The 19,525-nt window shown below is 39.2% G+C and overlaps 2 protein-coding genes across 2 annotated transcripts in view; both read left to right on the top strand.

Moving 5' to 3' along the window:
* The first annotated feature begins 12,463 nt into the window (after positions 1-12,463).
* LOC139629639 (ETS translocation variant 3-like protein) lies at positions 12,464-16,799 on the top strand. Its single transcript, XM_071492384.1, has 5 exons — positions 12,464-12,473; positions 12,957-13,185; positions 13,514-13,634; positions 14,571-14,661; positions 16,211-16,799. Exons 1-5 carry the CDS (start codon positions 12,464-12,466, stop codon positions 16,531-16,533), a joined length of 774 nt encoding a protein of 257 aa, XP_071348485.1. The 3' UTR covers positions 16,534-16,799.
* A 645-nt stretch (positions 16,800-17,444) lies between these two features.
* Positions 17,445-19,525, top strand: part of lig1 (ligase I, DNA, ATP-dependent) — a 49,120-nt gene continuing 47,039 nt past the window's right edge. The window contains exons 1-3 of the mRNA XM_071491423.1: positions 17,445-17,612; positions 18,192-18,260; positions 19,054-19,234. Of these exons, the coding sequence (XP_071347524.1) occupies positions 17,596-17,612; positions 18,192-18,260; positions 19,054-19,234 (267 nt within the window). The 5' untranslated portion in view covers positions 17,445-17,595. The remainder of the gene's footprint in view (positions 17,613-18,191; positions 18,261-19,053; positions 19,235-19,525) is intronic.

The following is a 19,525-nucleotide window of genomic DNA, read 5'->3' as shown; positions in this document are numbered from 1 at the left end:
CTCTGCTCTCCATTTTCGTTCTCTTGCCATCTTGATGGTTTTCCCTTGTGAGATACATCAGTGACAATTCAGATGATGTGGGACTCATAAGATAGTAAAAGGCAGGAGGGAGAAAGGAGATTTCATATGGTATAAATCTGTCTTTGTCTGTCTTGGATCAGGGCTGTCACAACTCCATTCATTCTGCCTTGTACAGCCGCCAAGTACAGTATCTACTGTACTGTAGTGGAAGATTTTTATTGCTGCAGACAAAGCTTTTTGCAGATCTCTTCACGGTTGAGAATCCCTTCGCTCATTACCATTTCACTAATCCAGCCATTAGGAAACATGCTCTTTTTGATGAGAATTGCTTTTTTAACACCATTTAAAATGCAGCAAAACAATAAATCCAGTGCACGACTGGTAATGGCTTTGGCGTCACAGACATTTGACAAAGCTTCTTTTATTTTGGATACTGTGAATGATTTTGAGGCTAAATTTCAGAGAGACATTTGGTATCAAGAGAAAACGCAGCCTAATGAAATAAAGAATAAATGATGTTGAATCAGAGCTTGACAGTAAGGTTAAAATTATAATATTAATCATGATTTCTCTTTATTACTTCTACCTTTTTGTAATTATACTTATCCCAGCTGTTTATCTATTCAGACTTCTCACATACAAACATAGTCCTGCCTTAGCATACTGCACATAATCTCTGTTTCCTCCCTCTATCATATTAGTGATTTTGCTGAATATCACAATAAAACAAATCTATGCTAAACATACAATGATCAAATCAATGCTCAGTGCAATGAGCCACAGAGTTGTCCCACAACTAAAGTGCTTAGTTTTAATGAATATTTGCTGTGAATCAGTAATTTGGAAAACAGGTCTTATTGAAATGATAACATAAAATCATCATGTCGTTACTTTATGAGGCATTTGTATCTCAGATGGTGAAGCAGGTTGTCCATTAACTGTGGCCATATGTTTAAGTGTCCTTCAGCAAGACACTGAACCCCAAGCTGCTCCTGATGGAGTGATCTGAACAACTGTGAGAGATGTAACCATGGTACGATTCCAGCTCAAGTCTGTAGACGATACTATTGAATTACCTCAAATCTCGGGGTTGATGTGATTAGGATTAGTTCGGTTTATTTACATGATATTACTTTAATAAGTGCTCTGTTTTGATTAGGTTTTTAAAGCAATTGGAGACACGTATAACAAGCATTTTGAGAGACTTAATGCAGCTCAAAGAAAATCAATATAGAGACATATCTGACATGAACCTAAAATGTTGTTTAGTAATGATGTAAACCATTCAGATTTTAAATTACGTTATGAGAATAGCACAACATACCTTAAATTATTAAACATTATGCCAATATCAGCAACGGTTTGGTTACTATAGTCAGATGTTTCTCTGTAATTCAGCTGTATGAATTCTACTTACTCAGAAACACGTTTCTCCATGAATGGAGAAATAAAAATGAAATAAAGTAATATCTACATTCATAAAAGATATATCGTTTGCCCCTCTAATACTTTAGTTTTTGGACATTATGCCACCCTGTGATGCAGCAGTGACTTCCTGTTTACATAGTCCATTGATCTTGATAACACACCGGTTTACACAGTACTGAAGTCTTTACTAGGTGAGACAGTCTTTATGTTTTATTGGTGCAACCTGATTTATTACAGTAAATCACAACTTAGAAACTAGCCAGTAGTTACTATGACTTAGGGAGAACTTTATAGTAAATTCGAACTCAGTCATGGCTTTATGAAAATCTGGTGCAACTCAGCCCCGGTCTTCAACCTTCTTTGATGCTTGGTCCCATGATTGCACTGTTTATATCTTCATCCAATCTGCCTATAATCAGCCCAACAGTGGGTCAGCCAGCACAAACTCATGTTGTTTCTTCAAACATTGTTCAAACCACCAAAACTTTATCTTAGCTTCTAGTCGAGATCCTGACGTTTCCTTAGACACCAAAAGTGCGAAGCTGAAATTTCAGGAAATTTGTATAAAATAATGCTCAAGTCATCATTTCCATCTTCCCCCACTAAAATGTATGTATATGTATGTATGTATATTGAATGTATATAAGGTGCTCAGGATAGGCTATGTTATGTTATTCTACTACAGTATTGGTACTGATTCCAATACCTTGACTTCAATAACCACTTCCTTTTTTGTTGACACTAATTTTATCAAATCCATTTTCACAAAAATACATTTACAACTCACATTACAGTACACATTTTAATTTTACTTAAGTTTTATTTTTAAGCTGGGTCTTCTCCACACTCAAACATTTTTGTGTAAATAAACAGTCAATCACCAGCATGGATCTTGGTGCTTACTGGCTCACTGATGCTGATGAGATTGACTCATTTGCTCCTTCAATATTGAATGACAAGGCATTTTTCGCTCCACGATAGTATCAAACCAATTTGGTCAGTCTAATAAGTATCGAAGTTGCATACCCAGCCCTATTTTCTACTGGTTATTCTTTTATCTCGCCCTCACACACCCCATCATTTTCTTGTCTCTTCTACCGCTGTTTTATTTATTATGTTACTGAATTCAACCAAATCAAGCTCAGCAGTTTTAAACTACACCACAGCCAAACACACTCTTTCCGAATGTCTGTCACACACACTCACAGAGCTCCTCTTGCACACTGTCAGTGGATATTGCAGCAGTAAAAAAGGCAGCGCCTTGCTAAAGCCTTGATCCCTCTTACTTCTAACAGGATTTGACCCTTAAGACCTGGAGCATGACCCTCATCTGCTGCAATTCCATCATCCTGTTTAACATACACTCTCGCTATTGTCCTCCTGTTTTACACACACACACACATTTAGAGGCCCTAACACACATACATGCATTTCAGGGCCCAAAACCACCATCCTCCCACACACACACACATCCTCACACATGTATCCACTGTACTGTATGATGTAACGCTGCATAATTTTACGCATAACACACAACTTGATGGATCCAGTTAAATGTAAATTGCATACAACTGCTCCTGGCGCTCCCAAAAGAAAAAAAAGAAGGACAGAAATAAGGAGATGACAAGGGCTGGAGAGAAGGAGGATGATGGAGAGAGTTGGTGGTGAGGGGTGGGTGGGTTAACTCGCTTGGAGAGGATGATACGATTGAGTGAGTGAGAAAGAGAGATGAAGAGAGGCAGGGACGATGAGAGGATGCAGGGAGACGAAGGAGAGGAGAGATTGAGCAGGCGGCTAAGCACCAGATTAAACTCTGGGGTCGTCAGCTGTAAAACAAACAGTCCTTTTAGCGGGGATCAAATCCCGACTTAACCCCCCCCCCTCTCCCCGCCTCCCCTTCACCACCACCACCACCACTCCATCCCCTCTCATCCTCATCCTCCTCATACGCACACATACACACACACACTCCGTCACAGAGGAGATAATGCCGCTTGCTGAAGGAGGGGAGGGAAAAAAAAAAAAGGATGACAATCTTGGTGGAAAGCAAATTCCCGTCTCAAGGCCCGTTTTTGTGTGCCGCTACCTAAATTGCCCCTCAGGGAATGTGAAGTCTTCTTATACCCAGGCAGAAGTCCTTCGTTATATTTGTTTTTTTTTTCCTGCACTGCTTCTGTTGGTGTTAGTCTGGGCTAATATCTGGCGCAGAGACACTGGAGAGTAAATAAGGCAGAGGAGGGAGTTTTCCCTTTACAATTCTGTGTTTATATTACATCTTTACAGTAATATTCCCCTGACAGCACTGCTCGCCTCAATATTCAGCCCGTTTGTTTAAATCTCTCTTCCTGTCATCTGGTCGTGGATGCTGCCTGGGCGGCTCCATCAGTCCAAAGGCTCAATTTCCAAACTGTCAGCTTTTATACTCAGTGTGAGGCCTCTTCCCTTGTTGTGGATGTGTGTGTTGTGTGTGTGCACAAAGAAGTGTCTCTGTATATCCGTGAGCAGCAGCGGTGTTTTTTTATCGAGTGTAACAACTTGTACTTCTGTCTTTGAGAAGACCAATTTCAGATTTTGGTGGTTGAGTGGGAACATTTTTGGAAGGTGAGGCTGTTTTTACCAGTGCTCAAAGGGAGGGTTTAGGGTTGAGCCACTGAAAAAAAAACATATGACAAAAAAATCTACGCACAAGGTTCATGCTCTGGAGCGAGCACTTGCACGTTCTGGAGCTTTCGTCCACATCACACAGCCTTCATCAGCTGATGAAGCCGTCCTGGAAGTACAGACTGTGAAATGTCTCATTATTTTGGTCGATGTCGCCTTGGAAGTTGAGTTTAACAACTGAGGGAACAACTTGTTATAAAACTTTACAACTGAGCAAAGCTGATGAAAGCTGTGACATGTGGTTAAAAGCTCCAGATCAAACAATTAAAGAGGAACTTGAGCTAGTCAAGTTATGAAGGAACCCTGAAAAGGTTTTCTTTGTAATACTAAAACTGAGATGAAATTATTAGTTTCAGGGTTTTTTTTCAGTCATTTAGTTTCAGTCATTTAGTCTTAGTCATTGCCAAATATGTCATGGTTGCAGCTGCTCAAATGTAATTAATTCTTGCTTTGATAAATTACATATTTTTGGACTTTGGATTGTTGGTAATGCAAAACAATCATGAAAACCTCTGGACATTGTTTTTCACTATTTTTTCAACATTTTACAGCCAAAACAACCAATTGATTAATGTAGAAAATATTTGGGAGAATAATTAACAATTAAAATATTAATTTATTGCAGCCCTACTGTTAAATATTTGTGATTAAACAATCAAAAATAAAACTAATAACATCCTTCATTATGACTAATCTGCTCTGGCTTGACTGTGATTGTAGTTCAGTGATGTCCACAATGCAAATACACAACCAACAACTGTCATTAGATTCTGATTGTTGTGTTGTTGGTTCAGATGAGTGTGTGAACAAAAGCTAATTAGACGAGAAGACTGACACCACTCTTCTTCTTGTGTAGTATACATGGAGCCTGTCTGGTCAGAGTCGAGTCTTGTTTACTTGTTTTTTCAATGAGATAGTTGAAATCAAAATTTTGCCAGATGTTGATTGTTGTATTGAGGCAAAGCTTGTATTGCTGCTTGAGTTTGTCATATTGGGAAATATACTTGAGAAACCACTGTCATGTCTGTGTGACATGAAACTACACCATCAGCAGCTGGTTAGCTTAGCATATAGCACAAAGACTGGCTCTAAGTTGTTTCATCCATTTACTAACAGGAATGTGAAAGTCATGATTTGTGGTTTTAGGTTGGTTAGTCAACGTTTCTTGAGCGGCAGAGGTTTATCTGTCAGCTCAGTTCTTCTGTTGCTGCCAAAAATAGTCACAGCACTTAACTCCCACTAGAACCACAAAAGATGACTTTTACATTGCTGTTTGTGTTAATTAATGAGCCTTAAGCCGGGCAGGCACTGAATGAATCCCCCAAATCGGTCACGGCTGAGTAATTTTAGAACTGGGCTGAATTTCTGCCAGATTGGTTGTCGTTTGACGTGCAGTTTAATGGGGGTCACGGTGCCCAATTAATCACCTGGACGATCAGTGATCTGGCTCCCAGACAATCGGATAGATTTTTGGCATGACACAAATTTTGGTCAGCTGTCTCGCAGTCTGATTTCCCACATGGCTGCGTTGAAAATACCTGCTATAAATTGAAGAGAGCTGTGAATTAGTGTTTCTCATGTGGCTAAAACTGTAGTTTTGAGACTTTACTGATGTAAAACTAAACTTCGCTGGAGAACAGAAAGACAGCATCTTCCAGCCATCTGCAGCGCCACATTATTCTTCCATACAACCTCTTTTTGTCAGCGTTGATGACACAGACATCTGAAACAACCTTGTCGCTGGGCAAATCCGACGGGGGCTCCGAGATTACACTTAGTGGGAGCACTCGATCGACCCAAACAGTATGAGCAGAGAAATCATGAGTCAATTCACACATATACAAGAACAATATAAAGTGGCACAGCTTCTGTTCACACGTGTTGACAGGAGTAGTTTTGAACTTTGAACAGAGCCAGACTGCAGCCTTTTCCTTCTATTTACAGTCTGTATGCTAAGCTAAGCTAACTGTCCTCAGATGGTAGTTAAAGTTACAGGACCATACCAGTGTTCTTAGTTTTACCTTTTCCTAAGGTTTCTCTGTATTTTCATATTTGCAGGCTTATGAAAAGAGTGTGATCTCAATAAATCCATCACAGTCAACATCAAATCTGCATTATTGTTTTTCTCAAAATCTCATCTCTGCTACATGGTAATGTAGTTTAAGTGCAATACTTACACTGTTACTTCAAAACAATGATATAACAGACAAAAATGAATGCACACTAAACAACTCAAGCAAGCGAGAGCCTACTACATCTGTATGAAAGTTGATGGAAACTAATGGTCCCTTACAGCATGGAAACTCTGCAGCACTGTTTGCAAAATCATCATCAGTAATGTAAAATTTTCTTAATGCAAAGTAAATGGGCTGAAGCATGAAAATCAATGCCGCGGTCTATTAAGGTTAAAGTTATAAGCAAGGGAATGAATGATATCAATAAAGGTCTTCACAAGTGCAAATGTGTAAATATATAAACAAATATATATATGTGTGTGTGTGTGTGTGTGTGTGTGTGTGTGTTTGGTTGTGACCCAGGGTCTCGGGCTGCTAAAAGCACAACATTCAACTCAATTAGTGGCATGCATAATTGATAGCTGTCTGGGAGAGTATTTGTATTTACACTGGAATTAAAAGCCTCCGGTGTCAGCTATCACATCTGGGGGACAAGAAGCGTGTGTGGGCGCGCGTACGTGTGTGTGTGTGTGTGTGTGTGTGTGTGCATGTGTCAGCAAGCTGGGACTGTATGGGGATGCACGTATATCATAAGCCTAAATGGATTACTGCTGGAAGCTTTTCTTTCTGTCTCCTTTTCTGTTGCAGAGAAAACTAAATCACTGCTAATCCACCAACATACACAGCAACACGCGCGCGCACATGCACACACACACACACACACACCCACACACACACACACACACAGTGAGTTTCAGTGACGTACAGAATTAACTTGTAACCCACTTCTCACTGAAAAACTTTGTGACGCATACTTTTGGATTCAATTTAACTGTGCAGTTCTTAATCTGACCTGTTGTCTGATTAGGGCTGATTATCATTTTAAAGTTATACAGTGCTGCCTCAGAGTTTGATAAGAAGATTGATACCAATATTGTGTGTAGACAAAATATAAAGCTTATATAAGCTTAGCTTAGCTTAGTGTGAAGAATAAACTAGCCTGACTCTTTCCAGTCATTCCCGTGAATTTACAGTCAAACTCCAGAAAGTGCAGCCAAGATTTTGTCCAGGTTTCTGTACAGATTTGAAAAAAGTGATGTCGTATGTTTGTTTGTGAGCTTTAAAAGTGCTGCGAGGTGGATCTTGGTACCTTTGGACAGACCCAGGCGAACTGTTTGCTTCTTGCTTTAACCCTATTTTGTATAACTTTTCTTTAATAAAAGTTTCCAGTTTAAACAAGAAAAAGTAATTTATATTATAATTGTATTTATACTTTTCAAAAATTCAGTTCATGCATTTACTTTTAAATTAACTCTGTTGTATTTGAAACTTAATTATAACTTTTACTTCCAGTATTTAGCAACTTTTGGATTTGAGATTAGTTTATAGAAAAAAAGAAACAGCTTCTTTTGAATGTAAAATGATAGTGTATTGAAATCTTTTCAAGTTCATTTTCAAGTTCATTTTGAGCTTTTATACCTAAAGTTAAAAAAAAAAAAAAAAAAAAAATGTCCCCCTCGAAGAAGATTTAATGTTCCATTAAATGCACTAATAGAATTTGTCTGGGAATTTTATGCACAAATTTAAATGTAAATGACCATTAAAGGGTGAAAATATTTCATTATATATCATCTGAATCTATATAATTTAAAAGCATCATGACTTTGTAACCACTTATAGCTTTGTCTTTCCTCTTGAGATACAGGCTGCAGGAATTCATCCTCAGGTTCAGTGGAGTGGCACGAGCACTTGAGACTCGAGTAATTGAGGGACAGTCAGCAGGACGTCAGCACGAGCAAAATGTGTCACCGCTGCCTCCACCGCTAACAGCCTCCTGAGCCTGTGCGGCAGGGTATTGAACAGCCTGTTGACCTTGGAGAATGTCACCCCTTGGCGAGTGAAAGCAGCTGTAGTGGAGTAAAGTGTAGCTCTGGTATTGAGTTCATCACCTATTTGCTTCAGCAAAGGAAAAACCTCCAGTCACCTTCACTCCACTCAATCATATCTTCCCCCTCGGCTCACTGTAATACGCTCCAATCCTGACGAAGAAGAAGAGCACCTTCACCTATTTCCTCCCAGTTTTTTTTTTTTTTTTTTTTTTTTTTTTGAGCTTTTTCCTTGAGCTTCTTGTCAAGTCTAACCTTTCACACCCTCACTTGTAATGATGGTCATCTGAGCTTATTCCACTGTTGCCCTTTTCACTTTGGAAAATGACAGCAGTTGACCTTCACTTATCACTATTCAGCATCTCATAGGAGTGCTAGGAAGGTTTTTCTGTAGGGAGGACTAGTTGATTCATTGGTTCGTCAATAAAATATCAAGAAGTAGTGAATAATTCCCTTCATAATTTCCTTGGGTCAAAGTCCATGTCATTAAATAGCTTGTTTAGTCTGAATAAATAAATTATCACATTTGAGAAGGTAGAATATTTAAGATTTTTGCCTGATTAATGACTCAAATGACAAAAAAAAAAATGGAAAATTTAGTGGATCGACAGAAATTTATCAGCAGCTATCTTGAATATCCATTCATTGTTTCAGTCATTTTTTCTTTTCTATCTTTGAATTTCAGGTTGAAGGAAAAATGAGAATTTGAAGAAAATATGAAATTGTAATTTACACATTTTTCACTATTTTGAACATTTTGCACATAAAAACCTGTTTTAATTGAGAAAATAATGGGCAGATTCATCAATAATCAATATAATTGTGAGTTGCAGCCCTTGACTAATAGATTATCAAAACTGTTAATTCATTTTCTGTTGAGCAGAAGGAAACAATTTTAGGGGGTTTCGAGTTGTCTCACTGTGGGACTATTTTTCTCAAAGACTTGATCAATGTAATCAGCACACGATCTTTTAGTTCTGACCTAGTCTCCCTAATTCTGGGATGGGGGGGGGTTACAGGAGAGGGGAGGGAGGGGGTTGGGGGGAGGGGGTTGGAGGAGTGTGTGGTTGGGGGGTGAGATGAGATAGGGGGTTTAAGGTTCGGTCCATCCATCCTTCAGTCCTCCCAGACTGAAGCGGGGCTGACAGACAAGCAGATCATTGTTATTCATCTAACGAAGCCTTTTCCACTCCTGCTCAAATCAAGGTAACAGGACCAATTGAATTATTATTGCACTTACACAGGAGCCTTTAATCAGCCCACTCTTTGTAAATGAGATGATTGTAAGGGAGAGAGTTCCTGTTAGTGATTAGTTAAATTAGACGTGAAAGTCTACTTTAAAAAATCACCTCTCTGTCGACCCTTTGAGCTTGACTGGCATGATGATTTCAACATTGTTTTTTTTTCATTAATTAGACTGATGTTGCACTTAGATATGCATGTTTAGGAACGCAGCTGCTACTCTTATCCAGTAGAATGAACTTTAATTTGTAGTTAAACAAGAAAACAACCAATAAATGAAAAGCGAGGAAAACACACGAGAGCCAAAGTTTGGATTAAATTGCACAGAAAACATTGTTTTTCTTGCACTCTTATTGGAGCAGGACTATATTTCTGTACTTTTCTCTTGTTTTAATTTGTCATCTGTTTATGTGTATACATTTTGGTCTTTGAGTAAAAAGCGTTGGCTCAGCATCTCTGGTTTCCTGATAATGTTCCTGTGACCCTGCAGTGATCCTGTGTGCTGCATGGGAGAAGGAAATAAAATAAGAGCAAAAGGGGAGACATGTTTTTTTTTTATTATTTATTTATTTTTGTTGTTGTTGCTGTTGTTGTTGCTCCAAGATAAGAGGATATTACAGCTCGTGGAAGAGGGCTTATAGGAGAGGAGACATCATTCAGTGGGGGAAAAGGGTTATGTGAAGTACCTCTAGAAGAGATGAGTTTTCAGCCTTGCAGGGAAGATGGTGGGTGTCTGTGCTGCTTCGAATTGCCAGGGAAGGTCATTGCATCTGTGGGTGGATGATGCATGTGTGTGTTTATGAGATGAAATTACAGAAAAAATATAGAAAATACTAAACAGTCTCTGCAGGGAAAATCATGTTTTGACACGACTTGCTCTCATCAAATCAGCTGTTGCCTTAGTAAATGTAATTCCAAGCACAGCGCAATATAGAGTCTGGAGATTGTCTTTGTTCTGGGCTTAGATTTGTCATTAAATTAATATGCGTGAAGATGATTTTATTGTGTAGGTGATAGTGAAAGCAGGAGCTGCTGCAATCAGTTACAACACATCTGTGCTTTGTTGTGATGGCTAATTTAACACCATATAACAGCTAATTGATTTTTCTTTTAAGCAGTTTTTTTTTCTCTTTTCTCACCTCTCTGACTTCACTATGGTGATGATCATAGTGATGAAGAAACCACAAATCATGTGTTTTCAGATGCAGTGCAGCTGTAGCCCCTCAGCCGGACCCCTTTCATCACCTTACTGGAGTAGAAGTAAGACTCTGTGTGTGTGTGTGTGTATTCATCTTGATTATTTACATCAGTGTGGGTTGGCATTTGTGTGGGAGAATTTTCGTTTTTATGTAAGAGTTATTATATATTCATTCTTCGCAGTGTGTGTCTGCCTGTGTTGCAGCACCATGATAAAAATAGTCGTGAAAAACAAAGCAACAATAAACACGTCATCCCTGACAAATGATACAGTCTCCTTCATGAGTAATCAACAAACAATATTCTAAGCTGCCCTGTTTTGACCCAGGATTTTTGTGCCCCCTTTGGTACAGTTGTTGTAATTTTTATTTAGTTAAGTCGAAGGAGTGATGGTCACTAGATTGTACGGAGGTGATTCAAATTTTAATTTTGTTTATTTCTCATAATGACAAAATAAGGTTTTTTTTAGTACTAAATTATTTTTCCTTATCACAAGACATTTAATTTGTCTATTTGTTTACTCATGAACAGTTGAAAGCTGAAAGGTTTTTTTCTCAATATGATGATGCTAAAGTGCAGAGGATTGCAAAGTTTCTTAATAAGACAAAAGATAAGATTTTTATGTGAAATCCTGGTTTGTTTCACAAGCTAAACCAAAGAAGCAGGATGTGAGGCGTATTTTACATAAACTCATAAATGTCATGAGGTGTAATGAGATGTCATTACAGGTATTTCCTCTGCTGTGAGAAATGTACACCTTTGTAAGAGATAATCATGTTGTGAATTCAACATAATGAGCTTGTAATTGTTTTCTCAGACTGCAGGAGTGATTAGTTTGTGCTCACAGGAATGCAAAGCTTCATGATCACAGGAAAAAGAATAATGGGTAAATAATTACAGATGCACTCCATGTCTTCTGCGACCCCAGATAATGGTTTACATGACATGTCTTGCAAATGGCAACTGCTCCACTGAAAAAAAAACAAAGTTCATTTTTAGTGCTGAGTGGTAACTTTTTTTTTTTTTACTATTCCCCGAAAAATAGCCACGTGTGACGCATTTGTGGACAAACTGGACATTGAAACAATCATTTACGAAAGAATGCGCACAACCCAAAACTAAAAATACCATGTGTGAGATGCTATTGTTTCCTGGGTGAATGAGTCCCAGTGTTATTCCGGAGTTACAGGGTCATGAATATATAGTTGGTTAAACAACCAACCATCTAACTTTGCACACCTGGATGGATTTGTGTAAATCAGTCATTTTGAAAATGCTGCAACACTAGGCTGCCCTTCCAAGGGGCCTAAAGTGCTGACCGTGAACTGTCATCTCTCTCTCTCCACACATTTTCTATTGACTCTCTAATAAAGGCATAAAATAACCCACCCCCACAAAATACTTATAATAACAGTTCAAGGCTTTGGGAAATACACTAATTCACTTTCTTGCCATGAGTCAGATGAGAAGATCAATATCACTCTTATGTCTCTCTGTCTAAGCCTAGAGACAAACAGCTGACCTGGCTTTGTCCAAAGGTATAAAATCCACCTACTAGCTCCTCTAATGCTCACTAATTAACACGTTTCATCTTGCTTGCTGAGCTGCGTCATATTTACCGCACAGACAAGAAAGTGGTATCGATCTTCTCATTAAACTCTCACCAAGAGGGAACATAAGTGTGTTCCCCAAAATGCTACAACACAGAGAGGCCTAACTACCTCCTGCTTCATCAAGATCTGATTAGTTGTTTCCTCAGAACATGCACACAACTGACAAATAAAAGAATAAATACACTTACTGGCAGGGACTCATTACACACCACTTCAACTTGTGTTCATAAAAATAAGTAGCATGTCAGGAGGTGGGTTTCCAGCCACCTGTTTTTGTGCATGTTTTCAATCTGAGTGGGAACGATGGAAATTTGTCTTTAAAAAAAGTTTTACTTGGCTGATGTGGGACAGTTGGTCTATCCATAAAAACTAAATGTGACAAACTGCACTGGAAACAGACAGACGAGACAAAAAGTGGCGGGAGACGAAAACAGATCCGTGCACAGCAACAAGGAGATTGTTACAAATTAGATATGAACATGAAACTTGAAATTTGAGGTTGGATTGGCTGTTTTTAATGCGCTAGCTTCTACTAGCTACTGACTAGCTCCACTCTAATACCTGACGGGAGAATTAGCACCAGCAGCTGCTTATCTGGACAAATCAACTCCTAATATTCACATAACAGCTGTGGATGTGAATTAATTTGCATTTCCTTTTACGGTTTTCTTGAAATTGTTATCAAATGTTGGATGGAAACTTGCTCACAGTAATTCCTCTTATCTCTCCAGCAGTGTTGTTCCCTGACTGGGCCTACAAGCCGGCCTGGTCTCCGGGCTCCAGACAGGTACAGCTGTGGCATTTTTTGCTGGAGCTGCTGGGGCGGGGCGAGGGTGGGGCCATCGGCTGGGGAGGGGAGTGGGGCGAGTTCGTCATCCGGGACCCCGAGAGGCTGGCCAGGCTGTGGGGGGAGAGGAAGGGCAAACCACACATGAACTACGACAAGCTCAGCCGGGCGCTCAGGTAATCCAAAATGCACCAGTGAAGTCTTTAAATTCATTGTGACGTGCGCACATATATTATACACATAAATAACTGTGAGCTCTTTAAGTGCAAATGTGGGACATCCTCCATCTCCGTGCAGCTTCTCCCTCAGGATGTTGCTGTGAATAAAACATTCACTAACGTATGCTGTCAATTTGAATTTTAAATATCTAAAATACAGATGCAGCACGACTTCTTTTATATAAAGTGCCCTAAAGCAACATGAGTGCATATCGAAATCATACACACTGCCAGTGAAAGCAGACGCAGTCAGTGTAGTCTGACGCGGAAAACCTTTTATTTCCAGATACTACTACAACAAACGTATCCTGCACAAGACCAAAGGGAAAAGGTTCACCTACAAGTTCAACTTCAGCAAACTCATCCTGGTGAATTATCCAGGATATCCACCACCGCTGGGGCATCAGGTCTCTACCACGTCTCATATCACAACTTAAAGGACCTCACTGTGTGGGATTCTTGGCTTCTTGCTTGTATTACTTCATATATAAAACCATAGAACGTGATCTTTCATCATCATCCCCTGAACAGTCATTTGTCCAGCTTCCTAAAACATGGGTATGGTCCTTTAAGAAGAGTTTTATTCCACAACACTTTGAGAAAAAAATAATTACCTTCACACTATTATTCAAGTTTTAAACATGAACCCAACTTTAATATAAAACAATTATTTTAGCTTTATCATTTAATATGAATTTGGCTGACTTGAATAGAAATCATTACTGAAACTCTATCATTTAATATAAAATTGACCAACTGACTGATCCTCTTATGTAGAGGGGAGTCAGCGTGGTAAAGTTATATCACATTCACAGGCAAACCAAGGGCTCAGGTTACCTACCATTCTTTAGAAAGCACCATACTTTTTTAAAATTGTGTGATTAATGCTGTACAAGTAGGGGTAAGTATAGGGATGGGCTGTGTCTTCTAAAAGTAGAAAGGCGCCGTATAAGTGCAGTCCATTTAGAAATGTAGGGTTAGCTTTTGCAAATGGAAATTCCAGTCTGTAATAAAACTCTTGATACCATACACTGTAATTAAGTTCTTATCATTTTCAGTTTTAAATGAAAGTGTACAAAATATCAGGAACACCTTCCTGCGATGAAGGTGATGCACTAATCATCCACAGTGTTTTAGTGTTTAACTTTTCTGCCTCCTCTCAACTACACAAACCTTGATCTACAGTGGATTTAATAAGTTAATTCATTCGTAATATATCCAAAACTTCACCTGGTGTTCTCAGTATTTTGTGCTGTACTGTACTGAAAGATCCATATTCCCATTTTAAACACCCCTCAATCTCATCTCATCCTTCATGCATCACCCCCTCCACCCCACCCCAGCTGGTACAGAGTGGTCCTCTTCCCTTCCCTCTCCTCCCCGCTGACAGTGGCCTTCCTATGTGTGGAGGAGCAGGGTCAGTGATGGACAGAGGTAAGAACGCACCGGTCAGAGGTTCCCCTGTGCGGCAGGTTCATGAGGTCACCAGGTCCAAACAGGTCCCAATGAAGTGAACCCTCTCTGCGGCACTGAATGCATCAGCCATTGAAATCAAGTACATTTATATACTGGACCTATCAAAACCAGAGGTTGCATAGTACTTTATGAGGAAAAAATACAGTCATTCTTGCATACAACATGAAAAAATAAACTTTTAAAACATGCATATCACGTAATTATTACATACACATACCAACCTGCATACACACTTTCATACACACAAGCAGACACATTTTTTAAAAAGGTTTAGTAATTTCCTAAAACAGCTGGGCACTGTAGTTTTTATCGCTCGTTACTCAAACAGGAGGAAAATTGGTATTTTTGGGGGGACTATTTTCAGAAGCGGATTAATACACATTTGGTATTCTTGCACGTATTTACAGCAGCAGGATGATGTATCTGGATTCCTGATAATAATGGAGCTCTATGCTCAAAGGAATAAGCTATTTCAGGTGTTTGGCCACATCAACAGTACTTGTTAGAATCAGTGTGGTCTTTTCATGGGATTTACTGAGAATAAGAAAAATATAGAATAATACCAGTCTCATCTTTCCAACCACTTGTTTAACAGAGCTTTAATTTATTCGACTTTTCACCTACCTTTGCTGTAGGAGGAACCACAATCACTTTTCCATTCTCCACCTTCCTTTTCACTCAGTTTATCATCACATTACTCACGTATCCTGCAGATTTCTAAACTCCTGACTTTTTTTTGTCAGAAGGAAATGGTATCTTTTACAATTCAGTGTATTTCAAGGTGAAACAGGATGTCAACAATGGGACGTGATGCTAGCACAGATTTAACTCACACAACACATTTTTGGTCGTGCTCAAAATGAATAAATTCAAGCATCTTAAAAATTGTAATGCTGCAGGTTTGATGATTTGAATTTTCTGGTTGGAATTTCATTAATTTGGTACGATAATATGCTGGGGGGGAAGCAACAGAATTTTGATACAAAATTAATTTAAAAGGTTGCTTTTGACAAAAACATCTTATGTTAGTGTTCACTTTCTAGCTTTTTTTTTTTTTTTTTTTTGAGCTTTCAAGAATCTCAAGGTCTTCCTGTGCAGATAGTGTTTTCAGTTGTTATGAAGACAGCTGGCAGACCTTTAGATTTTTTTATTTTTTTATTTTTTGTCTGACTACTGTCTCTGAGGTCAAGAATGTGCTTTCACACCTGAAATATCTTTTTATTTTATTATTATTTTTTTTACATAGAAATGTCAAATATATGGAGGTTATATTTTGCTGCATCAGATAACAAAGTCAAAAAGACAGTTTTCATTTTGCTCTGAATGATTTTAACTTGATCTAAGGCCCATTCAATGCTTCAGGTTCCTTATGGACAATAGTTTTGTTATAGCCCGTCAATGTATGAATATTGATAAATGAATATGCATCCACGCTCTTGTTTTCTTTTCTTTATCCTGAAACATCAAACAGTTTGTGACTGATGTGACTCTCTCTGTTCCCTGACAGTGGTCCAGTCTGTGCCTCACCCCTACTTGCTCCCCTGCTGCCTCCCTAAGCCCATCCCGACGCCCCGGGCTCTCCACAGCTCATTCCCCTTCACCTCTGCCCCTGCACGTCCGGGGGCCAACCTGAGGGAGCTGAGGGAGTCGGGCCTCCAACCTCTCACCTCTGCCCTCCACCTCAGCACTAACAGCTGGCCGCATAAGAGCCCCACAGGGTGGGATCTGAGCCACATCAGTCGAAGCCTCTTCGGTGGAGTGAGGCAGACTGATATTCAAGGAGAGGCGAGGAGAACGGGGAGTGATGCACACATCGGGGAGAGAGAGTGAAGAAGAGGAACAAACTGCAACAGATGGACTCCTTTCCCTCCTCAAATCTCTCAAATACACTCTCTTTTTTGTGTCTTTTTGAGCTCATCGTAGAGTAGTTTATTATTCAGTGCTATGTGATTTAAAATCCAGACTTTGTATTTATTGAGTCGGACAATGTTGTCTTTTTTTTTAATAGACATATTGAGAAACCCGGCTTTTCTTCTGCCACAGTTGGGGAATTGCACTTGTAAACAGTTAACATTGTGACACTTGTAAATAAAGCAGTGCACTCAAGTTACATTATTCAGCTGTTTGTCTTGCATTTCATGACTTCATGAAAATAATAAGAGCTGCATAAATGATGCAATCAAGCAGACACCGTGAAATTTTCATGAAAGGAGCCTGTCTTCTCCGCAGCATCAGGACCAGCCGCCGCTGTCTGCAGGTACCACCCCGACACGGCAGGGGGCAGTGCCACAGCTTTTCCCGGGAGAGAGTCAGTGCTGAGATGTACAAACTATAAAGAGGTGCCACTCTGGACAGTTTTTGAGTGACAAGCGTCAACCTACTTAGAAAGCCGTGAAAAATTGGATGTACAATTACAAATATTTACTTTTAAGACATTTCCTTTCACATACGGCATATTATCACACTTCACTTCAAGAATGATACACTTCACAAATAATATAATCTATATCAGACCACCTAGCATATTCTAAAGATCCTTTTTCTTATGATTTTATGATTTTATATATTATTACGGTTTTTAAATCATTTGAACAACTTCATTAAGATAACATGTTTGCTATTCCCGCTATTTTGCTTTCTACGTGTTTCTGCACTATGCTAGCCGATGTATGCTAGTGACTACAATTCCCGGCCGATTTTTAGCTTGCGAGTGCGTCCTCTTCTCTATTGACAATCTTTGGCTGAGGTGTAATTTTGGCGCCGAATATTCCAACTATTTTGTCATCCTGCAGCGCGGGAGTTTGCGTTGTCGTGTGCGGATGTTGGACCTGTTTTGTAATTTAACTATTAGTCTAAATTCATTGCGAGGTGAAGGAAGAGTTTAAAGACAACATGCAGCGCAGCATCGCGTAAGTAAAGAGGCGACAGCCGGAAACTGCTGCTGTTTAGCTCCGCGTTAGCTTCGTGGCGTTTGAACCTGTGTTAGCATTGACTAAGTTAACTATGCTAGGTGTAGTTAAAGTGCCTCCAGGGGGATTTAGCCTGTAAAGTGCGGCTGAGTTTTAATGTTAACTACATCGCCTGCAAGTTAGCGCCAGCATGAGGTCGTCTGCGGGGTTTGTTTTTGTTTTTGTGAGAGGACTCGGTGCAGACTGAGCAAACTGTTGTCAGGTTAAAGTTCAGGTGAAACAAACCAAACCAAACCAAACCATATCTGTTTACTGTGTCTGTGGGTGTAACGCTCTTTGTTTTGTCCAAACAGCTCGCATAACCCTGGCTTGTTTTGTTAAGTTTGCAAAGCTAAGTCATTTTCAGTAACCACCACTGCTTTGAATTAGTTAAGCACGACTCAGCTGTGTTGTAATTTGCCAGCAGAGTCCAGTTTATCACAGTTAAACTTCACTTTTTTTTTAAATTTATTTTTTTACTGTCAATCCTGCAAACACCAGGCCACTTACTGTCTGCATCTGTTTGTCCTCTTTCATCAGATCCTTCTTCCAGCCCAAGAGCAAAGACAAGGATATTCAGAAGAAAACCGCAGATGAACCAGTGAAAAAGTAAGGGTTTTTAATCACTCAGAATGAGAGGTTATTGCTCTATGAAACGGTTTATTACACCTGTCTGATGACGGAGAGATGTACAGAACTCCATCAATTCCAGAAAATCAGGTCCATTTACAGAGAATTTGTAGCTGCTGTCAAATACAAGTAAGAAAAACTCACAGATGACTGAACGCACTGATTACTGGATATTACTGCCACTTATTACGACTGTCAGATTAGCCAGAAAAAAGAATTTATCACTGTCTGTACAAAAACTTAAAAACACCTGCATATGATCCGAGACAGAAATCTTATTTGAGATTGGCTGATGCAGCTGGGAAGATACTGACTGCAAGCTCAGACATCAGTAAACCGCTGACAGTTTCAGTGTATGCAATTATCTTTGAATCACTCTGAATCTGAGATTTCTGTTGCTTAATAAAAGTTTTTGTGTCCAGTGGTTATTATAAAAAGACATGATGAAACGGGATAACTACAGTTACTCATCTCTAAGCTGCTTTGATGATAAGCTGCTCATTATCTCTGTACTGTATCATCTTTAAAGAATGTCTCAAAACTCACTTTAATACACTTGTCTTTATGTAATGATCTTCTCATCATTGCTTTTTGGCCTCTCTTTTATGACTCCTCCCTTGATTTTATGTCAGTTTTTTATTTTATTAATTGTTTTTCTTATGCCTTTATACTTTCTTTCCATAATATTGAACCTTATGGCTGTATAAATGAGGCTTATGGCTTTATTTGAAATTGCATGATGTATTAACAGTGTGTCTGTGGTCATCCCCAGACCTGTCAAGAGTCCTCTCAAGGTGCAGAACGGTGTCGTGGAAGCTGATTCACCCATCAAGAAGGTTGCCAAGCGCAGCCGTCAAATCCTGGACAGCGACGACGACGAGGCACCGGATGTTAAAGAGCAAGTCGCCTCCAAGGGACAAGGAGACAAAGAAGCCTCCACTAAAACAGAAAAGGTAAAAATAAAAGCATCTCCGACTTTCTAATTCAACACATCTGCTGGAATTTCTCAGTGATGCTGGTGCAGAAACAAATTGACAAGAAACAGAGCAGACATAGTTTATATAACGAATGCCTTAGGTTATAATTGTAAAAGATGACTCATCAGTACACTTCCATTTTTCTTGCACAATGTAAATGTAAATTTTTGGTTACCCATCAAATGTTCTGAAGCCACAGTGTAACCTGCACAAGCAGAATCTAATAAGACTGTTCGAGCTCCTTTAGGCAGATCAGTGCCTATTGTT

The sequence above is a fragment of the Trachinotus anak genome, unplaced genomic scaffold (assembly GCF_046630095.1).
Source record: "Trachinotus anak isolate AG129_WGS33_773 ecotype Australia unplaced genomic scaffold, CSIRO_AGI_Tana_v1 ptg000012l, whole genome shotgun sequence".
In the NCBI taxonomy this organism is placed as follows: Eukaryota; Metazoa; Chordata; class Actinopteri; order Carangiformes; family Carangidae; genus Trachinotus; species Trachinotus anak.
The sequence above is the reverse complement of the archived record's forward strand: the minus strand, read 5'-3'. Positions and strand labels throughout refer to the sequence as shown.

Coding starts and splice junctions, on each gene's coding strand:
- LOC139629639 (XM_071492384.1), top strand. Junction 13,635..14,570: donor CACCACCGCTGGGGCATCAG/GTCTCTACCACG, acceptor ACCCCACCCCAG/CTGGTACAGAGTGGTCCTCT. Junction 14,662..16,210: donor AGGGTCAGTGATGGACAGAG/GTAAGAACGCAC, acceptor GTTCCCTGACAG/TGGTCCAGTCTGTGCCTCAC.